This window comes from Rhea americana, unplaced genomic scaffold (assembly GCF_003343005.1).
Source record: "Rhea americana isolate MKP2758 unplaced genomic scaffold, rheAme1 scaffold_274, whole genome shotgun sequence".
Lineage (NCBI taxonomy): Eukaryota > Metazoa > Chordata > Aves > Rheiformes > Rheidae > Rhea > Rhea americana.
In genome coordinates, this window is record NW_028186395.1 from 541,647 (window position 1) to 557,876 (window position 16,230).

At 49.4% G+C, this 16,230-nt stretch overlaps 2 protein-coding genes across 2 annotated transcripts; one reads left to right on the top strand and one right to left on the bottom strand.

The window, feature by feature from the left end:
* Positions 1-327: 327 nt before the first annotated feature.
* LOC146593954 (C-C motif chemokine 4-like) lies at positions 328-1,935 on the top strand. Its single transcript, XM_085308399.1, has 3 exons — positions 328-446; positions 916-1,027; positions 1,506-1,935. The coding sequence occupies exons 1-3, from the start codon at positions 374-376 to the stop codon at positions 1,591-1,593; spliced, it is 273 nt and encodes a 90-aa protein (XP_085164525.1). The 5' UTR covers positions 328-373; the 3' UTR covers positions 1,594-1,935.
* A 7,635-nt stretch (positions 1,936-9,570) lies between these two features.
* On the bottom strand, positions 9,571-11,762 carry LOC146593955 (C-C motif chemokine 5-like). The gene is made up of 3 exons (XM_085308400.1): positions 11,523-11,762; positions 10,893-11,004; positions 9,571-10,218 (listed from the first exon to the last, which is right to left on the bottom strand). Exons 1-3 carry the CDS (start codon positions 11,593-11,595, stop codon positions 10,131-10,133), a joined length of 273 nt encoding a protein of 90 aa, XP_085164526.1. The 5' UTR covers positions 11,596-11,762; the 3' UTR covers positions 9,571-10,130.
* Between the last annotated feature and the right edge of the window lie 4,468 nt (positions 11,763-16,230).

The window sequence follows — 16,230 nt, forward strand, 5'->3', positions numbered from 1 at the left end:
CAGGGAAAATCCCTCCTGCTGTTTAGATGGATAGTTCTCTTTATGTGACCATGCCACTTAGCACAATTCAGTTTCCTTTTAATCTGATAAAATCGAAACTAAGCTATTGAGTCAGAGCTCCACATACTTGGCTCAAATACGAACCATATCCCATTGTTTTTCTTTCTTTTTTCTTTTTTTCTCCCCCCCCTTTTTTTTTGGCTAATTCACTTTCGTGACATTTTTCTGAGATCATTTTGGAATTTCCACTTGGGATTCTCCCTGCTGACTCCAGGACTCTCTATTAAAAGGGAGCTGAATCCAGATGCTGCAGTCCGAGCTGCATCTGCCGGAGCTCCTGGTCCTGCTCTGATTGCCCTTGTCAGACAGGAAGATGAAGRTCTCTGTAGCTATTTTTACTGCTCTTCTCATTGCTGCCTGTTGCTCTCAGACCTCCTCTGCCCCAGGTGAGTCCAGACTCTTTCATTTGTGAAGTAAGAACTAATTTGAGCCTTCTTTACTGTTTCTATATTGAGCTCCCCAGTCAGTTAACTTCAGCATTTGTTAYGCTCTCAGTCTGCACTGAGGTCAGCTATACTTACAAACCCCAGAAATAGAAAATCATCCATCCATCCGTAATCCATCCACCTGTCCAGTCATCTGGAGCTCAGAGTTCTTATGCTTATTCYTGATCATAGTTTAAAGACTTCAATCTCCTGTTCTGGGGCTGGGAAGTGAAGATCTGAGCAATGACTGAATGGGAGTCTCTCTTAATATCTGCCTTYCCTGATAGTGCTGCTGCCGGCGTTGGATCAGATGATCTACGAAATCCCCCTCTTGATTATTCTGTAATTCCTCACTCCCTTCCCTGCCAGCACTGCTCCAGGCCTCCACTGCTCAGTATGTGCTCATGTTGTCTCTCCCTGTCTCTTTCAGATGGACCTGACCTCCCAAACTGCTGCTTCTCTTATACATCCCGCAAGCTCCCGAAGAGACTCATCTTGCATTATTACAGCACGAGCAGCAATTGCTCCCTGCCGGCCATTGTGTAAGTAGCAACTCTGATTCCCGGGTGCGGACAAAAAGTGCTGATATGGAGACAGCTGCTTTGGGTATGCGCTTGTGAGTGACTGGCTGTGGTGCCCTGGGCTTTGCAGTATGGCCGTGGTCATGGCAGTGGGCAGTGGGAGCAGAGGTGTTCTGCAGGAACGGATTAAATGGTATATCACCTGCAAGCATGGCTTTGAGCAACTCAAGGGGAAAAAGAGATTGCACAGCGACTCCTAGGGATGCTTGTGCAGGGATTTCTCAGGATGCTTGTGCAGGAGCTCCCTGGAGTACTTATGCAGAGATTTCCTGCAGGACTTGAGACCGTACTTCTGGAAGAGGGGTGGAAATGGGGAAATCTCAGCTAGGCACTGGTTTTAGCATCAGCTAAAGAACCTCCTGCAATGCTCTGAACCAAATGGCTCTCTTGGCATCCATGTCTGAGGAGAAATCTAACATTTCTCTTTCATGGTCCACAGATTCATCACAAAGAAAGGCCTCCAAGTCTGTGCCAATCCCAATGACACCTGGGTTCTAAGCTATCTGCAAAACTTGAAGAAGAACTGAGAGAAGCAAGATGGCAACTGTAGCTGCTGTCATGAATGAGTCACATTATCCTGAGCTCCTGCGATGGGCAGGATGCTGGGGCGGAAGCTGGGGCGAGCCCATGTCACCTGTACACAGCTCCAAGATGACTGCAGTAGGGGGTCCCTGAGAGACCCTGGGCTGGGGTATTGTTATTTGTCCTCTACTTGCACAGGTCAGCCTGCACTACAACTCACTACTGCCCTGGTGCCCCACCTGTGGCCTGGAAGGGCCAATGCATATCTATTATTAGATTATTTAAAATTATTTAATAAATAATCATACTGTATGGGCAGTGTTTCCTTCTGTAGGTAATGATGTTATTTATGGGAGAATGGCAGGAAAATTTATGGAAGGGTGGCTCAGATTCTCAGCACTGGGTGATGCGGGGCCCTGGCTCTTCATGTGTGAAATAACGATTCTGGAGAATAAACAGTTCTGTGTTTTTTTTCCCTTTATATTCCTTTAGGCACTATTCATCAGGCACAGACACAGAACCTGATGAAGAGCCAGCCCCCCCTATATGGCATGTGATGATGGGAAATGATTTGAGGCAAAACTTTAGAATTTCCACACTGGAGATACACAGATATCCTCAGACACCTCATTCCCCTATACACTCACACACAACTCTGGCATCCTCTATGGAAGTATACATGCTCATATATATACATGGACTTTATACATACATGGATATGCTCCCTAGACACCCTCACGCACATCACATGTGCTCACCTGCCCCTCCAAGCCTCCGTGTGCTGCACTCCTGCGCTGGTCCCCTGCAAACACTATGTATGCCACAGGGGCAGAGAAGAGACACATTGCTGTAAAGACAAAGGGGTAAAACACAGCCACAGGTTGGGAGAACCTCTCTGATGAGTGCAAGCAGAAGGCAAAAACTGGGAAATGCTGCTGCTGTACTGGGGCTTCCTTGGGATCTGGGAGATTCCTTGGACATGTAAGTTGCCTGCCTGCCGCAGAGTGTTAGGGGAATGGAGCATGGCCAATTCCCTACCCAGAAATCTGTCCTTCTTACCATTTCTGGCAGCTAAAAAGCTATAATTACCCATATGCACATCTTTGGCAATGCCACAGCACCTCTTCCCTCCCACATACCTGTTTTTCCGAGACGTTGTTGCATCTTTGCCATCAGCCCTGAGGTTCAGTTGGGCCCAGYCAAGCCACTTCCACCCTGAGAAGAGCAGGACACCTGGCTCTTTTTCTGACCACTCCAATGGGGTAATTGTTCCTCACTTTCTCCAACAGTAAAATGAAGGGAAATGTTTGGCTGTGCTGCTGGGATGAAACAGCAAACTGCCTCACTCTTGGCTGTTGTTTCTGGGACACAACTTTGCATGGGAACATGAATGGAACCGAGCAGATAACAATTAAAAGACAATATTGGGTAGATCTCGCTGTCTAGCCAGTTGTCTTGCAATTACACCAGCACTATCTTGCTTCTGCCCACTGACAGGAAGTGTTGCCAGCAGCACTGTTATTCACGAGCAAAGTGACCTTGCAGCCTTCCTCTCTGCACAGCAAGCTCTCTGCTGCTCCAGATGGTATTTCTACATCTTAACGCAAAAAGTGTTTCACTATTTTCCTATAGCTACAGATCACACTTTGCAAACAGGAGGCTTGGAAAACACCCTGCTGTCATCCCATGACTTCTTTCTAGTCTGGTGTTTTCCCAGGCTGGAACATCATCCACAGGCAGAACTGGCTCCTGCCCTTGCTGGCAGGATGCCCAACACTAGTCCTGGATCCCAAACTTGCAGTACTCTGACTAGTGGCCCAACCCTTCCCTGGCTGGTGAGGACTCCCTTTCCCCGTTGGCTTATTACACAAAGACTTGCTGGTCCATATGGCCCAAAAGAAACGGCTCACCTCCAGGGCTGGAGCACTGAAACTGGAAGGATGGAGTGGCTCACACTGTGATTGGGTTAACTGGTGATCTTATTTAGTGTTTCTGAATCCAGAAATTTAGAATTCTGCTCCTTGATTTTTTTCTGGCACGATCTTTCCCTGTTACAATATCTTGGCTGTGTTGGGTCCTTCCCTTAGCTATTAACAGGATAGCAGAGAGTGGAAACTAAAGAGAAGATGTCCCCAAGGTAGCAACCCTGAGCTGTACATCATAGGAAGGACTTCACCACTGATAGCCTCTGCGCCACATGCAGATCTTAATCAATACCGTATGGAGTCTGAGTGCCTTTTTTTTTTTTTTTTGAGATCCAGAGCAAGCATTTGGGCTGGTGCCTTACAATCCTGCATCACAGATGAGTGCCTGCTTTGCTGTACTGCTTCAAAATACTGCCACTGAGTGCTTGTGATCACCCTGCAATGTCAGGCACCACTGCTCCCTGCTCTGTGTCACTAAGGCCAGTTCTGCTTTTGAAGCCAGAAGACCTCAGGGTTGGCATAGATCTCATGACCCCTTTTCATGAAAAATCTTTCAGAGACAAAAAGTCTTGTAAGGTGGGGAAGGAAAGACAAGGGTCTTGCAACTCTGCCCTCCCTGAGCCCAGCAATGCCCATATGCACTGGTAGAGCCAGCCAGATCTAAGTGGTGTCCTGCCACAGAACCAGAGCTTGCCTGTGGCCAGTAGGATCCGCTGCTACCCCTGTGGCTCCCACAGCCCTGTGCCCTACCAGGCAGTGGGCAGCACCCTGGGCACAGCTTGGGACCAGGTATGCCTCTCTGAGGGCTTCTCCAGTGCCTAGCGGCTCCTTTGTAGCCCCACAGGAATAGCTCCTGCTATCACCATCAGGAAGAGGATTTGCGAAAGCTTCAGGCTCTCACTAGCCCTCAGTGGGATCTCATAGCCCTCAGCTGCTGCTGCTTGGCATCTCCAGCAGGAGCGTGGGGATGTCTCCTGCAGCACCACATGTCCTCTCTGTCCCTGGAGATGGTGCAGGAGGGCAATGTTGTGAGGGGAGAGCCCTGATTCACCCAGACATGATGAGGTCTCAGTGTAGAGATGGCAAAGCAAAGCGGGGCAAGGGCAGCCATGGGAACCTGCATGGCACATCAAGCAAGGAACAGCAAGCACAGCAGGACTGCAACAGTGACTCCTGGTGTCCTGTCTTCATATGGTACTGCCTCACAGTGCCTGCTGTGTTAGAGAAGTCACGGAACAGGGAGAAACACCCAGGGAGGTGAACTCGTGGGTCCCTCATGACCGGCAGTTGTTGCTGGAACTGGGTGCAAAAATACCTGGAGAAACCACAGGCTCTGAGTTGGCAAGTTTGGTGCTTGTTGCAGAGAACAGTGAGGCAGCAAAAGGAAGAAATGTGCCCTGGGGTGTCCCAGGGAGCTCATTATCTTGGGGACAAACGGCAATGCTGAGCATGCTGCAAAACCACTGTGTCAAGCCCAGCTCCAGTTTCAGTCCCGCTGGGGAAGTCACATGGGGCAGACATGAGTCACTGGTCATTTGAAAGCAAAAGCTTTGGGGTCCACATAATGTCTCCTGTGGATCTAATGGAGAAGGGCAGTATGGAGTAGGCACATTTGCAAAATTCAATCTCCTCCACAGTCAGCAACCTCCAGGTCTGAACTTGTCATCATTGGGGAGAAAGAAAGTCAGCAGAGAGGCACATCCTGGAATAGCTTCCCTGCAGTGCCATGAAAGGCAGGGACAGAGAGTGGCCACCATGTAACAGGTGGGAGCTGCTCACCACCAGCATGCAGGCAGGCAAGGATCTCAGGAAGCAGGCCGCTTGGAGCCACACAGCTGCACCTTCCCACTGTATCCCTGAAGGTGTCCCTACTCTTGCAGCAGCATCACGGCTGCTGCACGCTTGATTACCTTTCATACTGAGAAGCAGAGTTTACTGCCACAGAGGAACTGCGAGAGTCCAAACTAGTCCCTGAGCAGGGGCTCTGAGTGCCATGTGGGGACAGAAGACATTGCTACTCGTAATGCTGGGTTGATGCCAAGGAAACGCTAGTAAGGTCAGCAGGGTTGCTGCAGCCACTGCAAGTGCAAAGGTCCAGGATGCAGAGCACAGGCAGAAGGAGCTCAGTGAGCCTCAAGGCTCTTCTCCAGACAGTCCCTGGCTGGAAGCCCAAGCATCCGTGGGAAATTCCCTCATCACTGTCTGTGGTTTTGGTTTCCTTCTTGGAGCTCTTGGAGGAGCAGCCCAACTAGCCTGGGTTTGGAGGAGCCCTGCCATCTTCTGTACCCATCCCCAGCCTCTCCTCACACTTACCAGGCACTGCTGGGCCCTCCTCATGCCAGAGCACATCTCTCTGCATGGAACCTGCAGCAGCGCAGCCTGGGACTCCTTGTGCGCAGCCTACACTGTCCCAGCTCTCTGTGCTGCCCTGTAGGGACAGTAGGGCATTACTGCTCTGGAAATCACAGCCCCACATGTTGTAAACAGAGGGCCAACACACATAACAGGGTAGACACTGCAAGGCTCTGCAGCTATGTGCCATGTAGGTGCCATAGGGTGCCATGTAGGAGGAGGGTGCCAGAGCATGGGGCAAGCACGCCATGTCTGTCACCCTAGTATGGTGTCCACCACAGATGAGTGTGAGAGGTGAGGGAAGGAAAATGGGAAACTGAGGATCTCCGCACAATGGCATGCAGCCGGGAGAGGATACTTCGTTGAACTGAGAAAGCTGTCAGAAAAGAGATTGCTTAATCCATGGACTACCTCAGCTGCGCTTGGTGGTCCTGTTTTCAGGCTTTCCCCAGCATCATTTCCTTGYCCACTGCACAGAAATCTGCCAGAGATGTCCTGACTATAGGTCAGCCCCTGGCGGTGCAAGAAAAGTCACTTACAAACCCTTCTCCACATCAGCTGACAGTTGAACACTTCCTTTCCTGCAGGTTGCTTTGCACTGCAAGCACTTGGGGAACTTCTCTGTAGCAAAATAGAGTGCAGATTAGGATGGGCTCTGGCAGGAGACTGCATGTGGGACACAGGCACAACCAAGCCTGGAAAAGGTTTCAAAATCCAAGACTCATCAACGCTAAGTGCTTGGCCAAACAGATCTGAATGAGAGGAATTCAACTCCAGCTGAGAGGCCGTGGAGCTGGTAAAGGAAGAGCACAGCTCTCCAGGTACTTGCTGGAAGGTGACCATCACTCAGCTATCTAGAGGACTAGGCTTGTCATGTGCTTTTGGAGGTGGACAAAAGTCAAGGCTAGCTCTAGAGCCTGGCTTTTCCAGCAGAGTCTGGAAGATTGATCCTGCTAGATCCCATGATTCACAAGGTTTTCTTCAGTGTCTGCTGCTCAGTAGTGCCTGGAAGGCATGAAACCCTCATGGGAAAAGCAGCAAGCCTCATGCACAACTGGAAGTACTCAGCCTGGACCTGGTATCCTGGTTCTTTCTGACCTTCTTGAGAGACTGTGGCCATCCTCTTTTTCCCAGTGAAATCTGTGTCTAGATCCTGAGAAGGGAGGCAAGCCCCACAGGCCATCAGCTCTGAGGGTTGCATTCTCCCTCCAGCCCTTGTTCCTAACTAGATTCTGTAATTACTTCCTTCATCAACCCCCTTGGGGAAGTTCTCCCTCATCTCACTCTTGGCAGTTCCTCTTGATGGGAGGAATGGAGATTTGGTTGCTTATTTTTAGACAGCCTCATTGAAGGACCTGCTATATTAGGTGGAGGTTTCACATCCTGCCGTGGCCAGTACAGTATCTCTCTGCAGTGCTTCTCTGATGGTTGAAGGTTTGAATCAAACCTTATGGCTCAACATCTTTGACTGTTATCTCTAGTGTACATGATGTGGCCTGTGTCCAGTCAGCTCCACGTCACTGAGGAAGCATTTGTTCTAACCCCATATTTATACCACCCATCATGGTGCTCCCCTGTGAAAAGTAAGGACTGGGAGGGTCAGTTCTGATTATAGAACTGGTTTGTGTGCCTGCTTTGCTCCTGAGGGAAACACGAAGGTCTCTCTGGTTGCCTTCATTGCTCTCCTTGTTGCTGCTCTCTGCTCTCAAGCCTGCTCTGCTCCAGGTCAATCCGCTTCTGCTCTTTGGGTTGTTTTTTCCTCTTGCAGAGGAAGAAGAGCTTTTGATGGTGGCCTTGAAGCTTGACTCTGTTCTGATTCCTTAAGCTGGTCCCACTGAGAGTGCTTGTTCTGTGCCAGTTTTACACTCTATCTGCTAGCATGGTTGATTTTTCCTGTTGCACCTGAGAGAACCAGGAGACAGCCATGGAGAGCTTGGTCACAGGGTCCAGAGATCAGGGAGGGGAGCCTTGCAGAAAGTTTGACTGGAGCTTTCTTTAACAGCAGGCTGCTCTGGGAGCCAGATAGGGCTGAAGCCACCTTCTATGGCACTGTTAGAGAGATTGTCCATTCCCACCTTAGATTTTAGCATCTCTTCACCAGCACCACAGGAACAATGTCTTGCCTGACATTGTCCATTTGGGACCTGAGAAGATGTTCATCTACCTGTCAAGCCTGTAGAGCATTTGAGTTCCCTCAGGGCATCCTCTGGGGCATCCCTCAAATACTTCAAGTGAAGGGGTGATGTATTGAGGTATTTCAGGTGGGCTGTTAATTGCAGAGGATGTTGCAGATGATGCGTTATGATTGTAGAGGATCTTCTCGTGAAATTCAAAACCTCCTCTGGGGTCTGCAGGAGAGGCTGAGCATGGGATCACTGGAAGGCAAGTGGGGCCACAGCCAGGCTAACTTGAGGGGATGCTACCTCTCAGCTGGGGCATCTTCTACTTCACAGCATCTTCTCACTGCCTTGGTGGGGAGCAACCACTGACCTGTCACCACGCTTCCTGTCTCAGACTTAACTGCTGGGGTGCCCTTCCTCCACAGCATTGCCTCTCTCCCTCCCCTACCTCTTTTTTCTGTTCCTGGACTCCAAACTCCCTACCTCTTTCTTCTTTATGCCTCTTTGATGCCTCCATTTCCCCTTCCGGCAGGATGTCCTGCATCCAGCCCACAGCATGCACCTCCCCTCTCCTACAGTTTTAATCCCTATCTCCAGGGGCAGCTACTCTGCTGGTCTGTCACTAAGAATGTGGGACCTGGAGAGGTCCCACTCTATCACTGGGGACATACATCCCTTGATGCCTGGATACCATGAAAGTGGGAGGTCTGCCAGGATGCAGAGATCCAGGGGTCTGCTCTGGGACTGTCATTCCAGCTCTTGGCACGGATGTGTGTACAGACATCTTGGTGCTCCCTCTGCTGCCCATACTATGGAGTCTAGTCTGTTCTTACCAGCAGAAAGCACGGTGAGTTCAGTATTGAGAGCTGGGGTCTGTCAGGGCTGCAAAGCAAAGGGCCCTTGCTGTCCTGGCCCTGCGGCAGGGCCATCCCTTCCCTGATTGGGGATTACCCAGGACACTCTTGTGCTGGGCACTGAAAACTTGCCTGTGCCCTTGTGCTCTGCAAAGTTTTGGCCTGCACTCAATACACTGCAGTAGAAACAGCTGCTGGGCACAGGGCCCCTGCCTACAGAGAGCCCCAGAAGCAGCAGATGAGGACTGCATTTTCATACACATCCCTTTGCCAGTGGGTCCACCTGTGGGTCCAATGGGGCTGGTCTCATGGACCTTCACTATTGATATGGCAGAAAGGGAAAGGGCTGAGGAGAGGGCCAGACTGGTATCAGGGTGGGGGCTGGGAGGCTGCAGTATGGGTGGATTGACTGGACCTTGGGAGCTGCTGGGGCAGTGATGCTGCCTCTGATGCTGGGGAGTGTGGAGATGATGCAGAAGGGAAGATTTTGAGGGCTTTGGAGGCTGAGAAATTTCTACCCGGAGAGCTAGAATTCTTCCTTTGCCTCTGCCAAAATGGTTGTAGTTCAGTCCTACCTCACCAACACTTTCAGTACCAGCTCCAAGGTTGGGCAGGTATTTTGGGCTACACAGCAGAAGGGCTCCTGCACATCCCAACCCCCACAAAAGACCATGTGTTCCCTGGCCTCCTCAAGGGCTGGGTAGGATGTAAGCAGCCTCTACTAGACATGACACAGAGAGATGGTAATCTTTATTCTCTGGTACAGGCAAGAGACAGTATTTTGACAATGCTGAACAGTGGTTCCACACTGAACATCCAGTAAATAATCAACATACCAATTCCCCCATTAAGGAGAGAGACATCCTTGACAGCATCTGTCACACATGGTGAAATTCAGCCAGCTGACTGGGATGTCAGTCTGGCTTTACACGACAGTATTCATACCTGGCTTTGAGAGACCACTTCTTACAAATAACTTTCAAGATAAGGGTCCATCTCCCCTTCTAGCAGTGAAGGCACGAAAAAGGGACAGAGTTTCATTACAGGCCACACAATAGGCTACAACAAGGGAGATCTGCAAGGCCAGGAGGTCCCCAGCATTGCAGCTGCCCATGAGGTTGGCTAAATTGTAACAGAAAAATGATGCCTTTGCAAAACAAAAGGAACTTCAAAGGCCCCGAAGTTGCTTTTGGCCTTGGTGCTCAGCAGTAGCATTTTTAGGCCGAAGCAATGATTTTGTTGGACAATCTTGCAGGACTCACAGGAGCAGACTTCTCTCAGCTCTCAGCCCTCACTGCAGCTCCAGGTAGTTCACATATTCCTTCACCCACCTGGCATCAGGATTAGCACAGACCTGCCGATTCTTCCTGGTGATGAAACTGTAAGGAGAGGCAGGGAGGTGTTACAGCCCTAGAGAGGGAAAGGCATATGCTGAAGTGGCAGCCAGGGCCTTGGATCACCTCCTGGGTGCCCACTAATTGTTCAGCTACTGAGGCCAGCTCCTGAGGGGATCATCACCCCTTTACATTCTCATTGCCCAAACCCTTTTCCTAAGCTTGCAGGGCAATGTGAGATTCTGCTAAAATCCAGACAGCAGGAAGAGTTCAAGGTCTCTTGAGAGGAGCAACCTACGCTCAAACATTCATGGCCTTGTCCAGAGTGAAGGTGAGCCTGGATACAGTGTGTGGGTGGCTGGTGTTTCTGGAGCAAGCATCTGTGGGCCTCAGAACCCCTAGTATATGCCAGRTGCAAATCTTGCAAATCTGGCACATTTGCATTGGGCTCATTGCCATGAGGAGGTTCTAATGTCTGCTCAGAGCCTTTCTCTCCACATCTTATTCTAGCACCAGGATGGCCTCATTTCTCAGCCAAGAAGAAGGAGTTCTCACATGCTGTGCAGGACACCTGAGCTGACTGTCCCTTTCCTTATCTCAGACATTGTTCCCCACCCTGCCACACTCCTAGCCTTGGGAGACATGGAACAACTTTGAGGTAGAACCCAAAGGCTGGTAGAGCCTTTCACAGAAAGCTCAGGGCAGGAGCTGATACTTACACAACCGCTGGCTGTGAGCACTTGCTGCTGGTGTAGAAATAGTCCTTCACATGACTCTGAGGGAGCTTCCGTAAGGCATAGCTGAAGCAGCACACAGTGGTGTCAGCACCAACTAGAAGGGATTAAGAAGGTCAGTGTGAATCTATCACTCATAGCAAGAAGATAACGTACACATACCCCRGGTGAAAGCATGGACAACCACCCAATGAAATTAACTGTGGAGCCCTCTTCTCTTTCCAGAAAGAGCCTATTTCCCCAGAAGGACATCAAGTAATTACAGTGAACATCAAAGCTTAATAAAGCTCATTGCTAGGGTGTTTTATTAACCTTTGTGCCTTCTCACTTTCAACGGCAAAAATCCCCTCAGTCACCTTGGGATCACTTCTAAAGCCAACCAATAAAGTCAGAGGAGATCAAAGCTAAAAATTTGATGTTCACAGGGTAAAATTCGTCATCTCCTTCCCAAGAGAAAAGGATACTAGAAAGGAAAACTAGTCCCAAGAAAGCAGGAAAAGCTATTTACTCAAGTTTTCAACCTTTGCAGATCATCTTTTCCAGCTCTGCTTCAAGATTATTGTCCATTAGGACAAACTCTATCCCTAGAAGAACAGAGAGAGCAGCTGTACTCACTTGGACCCGAAGAGGCCTGAGAAAAGAGGGTAGCAATGAGGAGGATGGAGACCGACACTGCAGAGATATTCATTATGAGTCAGGGATGAGCTGCAAAAGCAGAGGCAGGACCAGAGTAGATTCCTTCTGCGTCTGATGCTAGGTGACTGGAGAGTCCTTGCTTTTTATAGGGATGTTAGGCAGCCTGGGCAGTTAGATTTTGAAGCAAGCACTTGGGTTTTCCAAAGCGTCATGGAGCTGATGTCATGGCACCTTTGCCTCAGAGACACTGAAAAAAAGGAAGCAGCAGACCTAGGAAATACCAGACTAGTCCTTTTCTGCAATGAGGTAAGTTTGAACAAATCAGCACTCAGCACCCAAGTGAGGGCTATACTGTGGTCAGGATGTGAGACAGCYCTTATGCAGCAGGTTCACAGTTATACTCACCAGTATGATAGCAAACCTCAACAGACTCAGCAAGCCTCCCCAAAGGATTAGCAAGGTAGGGGCCAGGAGGTCCCCAACTCAATTTCTTTTCCAAGGCCCTGGGTCTTGAGTACATAGGCACTCAGACTTTGGGACAACATGACTCCCAACTAGTAGCAGCTCTTGGATGATGAAAATGTCCTGGGGACGGAGCAGCTACAGGAGAGTATAATAGCCAGGGGTTCCTTGCTCCTGTGGTGGATCTGGGACACACTCAGGGTGAGGGCAGCACAGGCAGCAGGCAGTCTGATCCCTGCTCCTTGAGTGCAGAGGCAGCAAAGATGTCTGCCATCCTTGGGGGCTGTTTATAACTGCCTCCAGGGGCAGCAATCAGGGTTGCTTGAAACACAAAAATTTCAATATTTTTGCTTTCCAAATGGAGTTCRTGAACTCTAAATTGCTTTTAATACACACCAGAATCAGCCAAGAAGGAGAGTCTTTGCCTGGGAGATCTGGCTTGCTAATCTGAAATTAGAAATACTRTCTTCCAGAGATGGGGGACAAATGCAGCTACTATTGGGGGTTGGTGCAGTGTAGGATATGGAAGGCAGAGATGGAGAGCTGCTGGTGAGGGGAACTCCTGCTGCTCAGGGAATGGAGAGGTATCTGCTCTCGCATAAATGCTGAAAGCCCGCTTTGTGTGGCATCTGAAGTCATGGGAGGCTTTGATATGGAGTTTTCAGCTATGGGAGTAGGGGCATTTGTGTCCTCCCTCCCCCCCACCACTGCAAGGCTGACCTGCCTGGAGCCCTCAGACACTATCTGCTGCCCCAAGATAATGAGCTCCCTGGGACACCCAAGGGCACATTTCCTCCCTTTTGCTGCTTCACTTTTCTCTGCAACAAGCACCAAACTTGCCAGCTCAGAGCCTGTGGTTTCTCCAGGTATTTTTGCACCCCATTCCAGCAACGACTGCCATTCACGAGGCAACAACGAGCTCACCTCCCTCTCTTGAGGGAGTAGTGCTCATAGAGCATAAATTTTTACATTCCACCACCTGCCTTGGAGTGAGGTCTTTTTAGAGCTTTTTGTCATTTTGCAGAAGAAACATCCTCATCCATCTGAGCTAGACCTGCACAGATGCAGATCTAAAGAGGGACATGCAACCTGCCTGCCTGCAAACACACAGACATGCTATGGTGGTTCCCAGCCACCCGTGTGTGCCAGTCACAAACCTGGCATTTGTAACCCCAGCATGACCACACACAGCCCTACTCATCATGACTACATGCTTCTGATGTCCAACATCCACCTTTCTGGGCTGCTTCCTCTATGTGTTCAGTGCACTGGTAATTATTCACCTCCCCTTCCTCCCACTGGTATTACAACCAGAGATCATGTCCAGTTATGGCATGTGCAAGTGAATCTATTTTGACGTTTCCAGGTCTGCTGCTGGAGACAGCAACTGCTACCGCCTATGACAAAGTATCTGACAGACCAAGATGGCAATCTAAGAAACCACAGAGAGATAATGACGCTTTTCCAACCACAGGACTGACAGAGCTCACACTCTGTTAGAGCTTGTAGAGGCAACTGAAACCATGATATCTGCATATCTTTGATCTTTGTGTAAACACAGGACACTTGCACCTCAGTCCAACACAACTCTTTCTTCTTTGACACGCACACAGGATGGAATAATCCCATATGTCAGGCATCTCCTGAGATCACTGTGCAGCCCAATCCTGCAGCCCGCTCTGTGAGTTCAGCCCAGTGCAGATTTTTGTGATAGAAGCAGTGGATTCTGCCCCAAATCCTCAGGGCTRTGATCTTAGAAGTACAAGTGGTGATAGAGGAAATGTCACAGGCTTTCTGTCACAGAAGCAGGGGAGAGTATCAAAGAGACAGGACTTTTGGGGCCGTGCTATGAGATAGACCATCACTGACTTGCCCACAGGGAGACAGGAAAGCTTTCACAGAAGCAGGAAGTGAAAGTACTAGGCCACAGCCAGTGCCCTCACACCTGGGCGAACCTCCCATGTGCTCGAAGCCACTCTCTGGAAGAGCTTTCTTGGCTCCATGTACCACAGCATATTGCAAAGGCTAAGCAAGAGGACTCAGCTCCTTATCTTTCCCTTGGGTTTCATGTAGTACCTGTATCCCACTCTATTTTTGATACAAAATGGGAGCAAGAAGGATGAAGAACATGAAGGTCAGGAATAATGGGAAAAGGGTGTTAAGGCCACACCAAGAAAGTGGCTGAGAGGATCTGCAGCAGTAATGCTCAAGGTTCACAAAAAAGTGGCTCTGGAGTCTCTAGTCCAAGCCTTGCTCAGAGTTGGGCTACCTGCAAAGCCAGGTCAGGTTGCTCATAGATAGCCTTGTCCAGCTGAGGTTTGAATATCTCCAGGGATGGAGATTCCACCACTGCTCTGGTTCCAGTCCCATATCTGCACCACCATCATGGGAAAGAAATGTTTCCTTATGCCCCACAGGTATTTGCTTAGTAGCAGCTTGTGCCTGTGTCATCTTGTCCTTTCTTTATGCATCTTTGAGAAGAGTATCTCTGTCTTCAGTGAAACACTGCCTTTAGATCCTCCTGAGCCCTCAGCCTCTCTTCATGCAACATTTGCTCCAGCTCCCACATTCTTGGTGGCCTCAGCTGGATTTGCTCCAGTTTGTTGACATTTTTTTTTTTTTTTTTTTTTTTTTTTTTACCGGGGAAGGCCAAAATTGAAGAGGGAAGAGGGTATTAAGATGTGGCCTCTCCTGTGCTGTGTATAGAGGAATGATCCATTCCCTCCACCTGCTGGCTACATTCTTCCTAATATATYCCAGTTTGCAGTTAGCTTTCACTGCTGTTAGGACACTGCTAGTGAAAGAGACCTGTGCTAGCACCTGATTTTCCCATGACCCACTCATGCCCTGGATCCTTTTGGAGGCTACTTTTTTTAAAAAAGAAGAAGAAATACACTCTTCTTCCCAAGAAGAGAAAAGATAAAAGAAGTGGGTTAGGTATCTGGAGGATGACGTTCACAGGCCAGAGATTCTAGTTTCACAGCCCTTCTGGGCGTTGAACCTGGGTTAAGCTGAGCACAGATCTGTGCCTCAAACTTCTCACTCCTGAATTTCACACTAAAGAGSAGTGGCTATCCAGACAGCAATATTTATTCTATTAGGGCTGTGCAAACAATGGGAGCTTCCTCATAAATATGCTTCCCCTCGGCCCTGGAGAGGTCTGCATTTGGTCAGTCTTTCAGGCCAGCTAGGCTTTGCTCTCCGGTGAGCTGGCTCAGAGCAGTGTCAAGGAGTGGAAATTGTCCCCAGAGCCAGGCAAAGGAGTGGCCCTAACATGTCTTACTAGGTTCTATCTCACAAAAGACTTGAATCTCAGGGCAGCAGTTGGGCAGAATTGAGGCAGCAAAGTTCAAAAGTGTCACCCCAGATTCTTTACTTCCCCTTTCACTTGAGGGTGCCACTTTGCTTGATTTGACTCTTCTTTGGGACCAAAGTCATGCCTAGACAGCTCTGTCACCCTGAATAGGCTGTCCTGGGCACCAGGAAGATGTCTTGCTGCATAAGTACCAAGGCTGATACGCTCTCTGAGAGTGCTCTGGAGTTGTTTTTCTGGGCACCCAGTACAGCCTCAGGGGGAGCAGCTGGGTGCCAAGGGTCTATATCAGGAACATGGGATCCCTCTGCATCCCTTCTCATTCCATAAAGGCACTGCCTTCAGGGTCACCAAACATATATGCTCCTGCATACTCACACACAAATACACTTGTGATGAAGGTCCTCTAACCTCCTGCACTCACACCTGTTTGCTAGTCATGATGCACTGAAGAGAGATCTRGGGTCCTTACCTGTGGAAGAGAGCTAAACCCAGCTCTTGCTTTCTCCTAGCAGAGTGCCTTTAGTAGCAAGGGATGTCCTAGCCATGGCAGGGTCCTTCCATAACTCTTCCAGGGAGCAATAGAGAGCAGCAGGTTCCCTGGGCCAGGATGATCCTGACTCCAGCTGAAGGACAGCAATATGAACTGAGAAGAGGGCTGCCCTGGAAGCGGGAAGTGAAATGCATCTCTGTTTGCCCAGATGTTCTTTTCCTGCCCCTTGAAAGCTCATGCTCTTCTGCTTGAAGATTTCAAACCCTGCTAGCAGAAGTTTCACTCCCAATTTTTAAACTCAGTTTGATGGCATAGAAGAGAATTTGGAGTGTAATGGCAAGCTGACAGAAAACACTGGTTTGCCAACAGTTACAAAGTCATTGTCTCCAACTCTAAGTTGGTGTTTAGCCATAGACAAC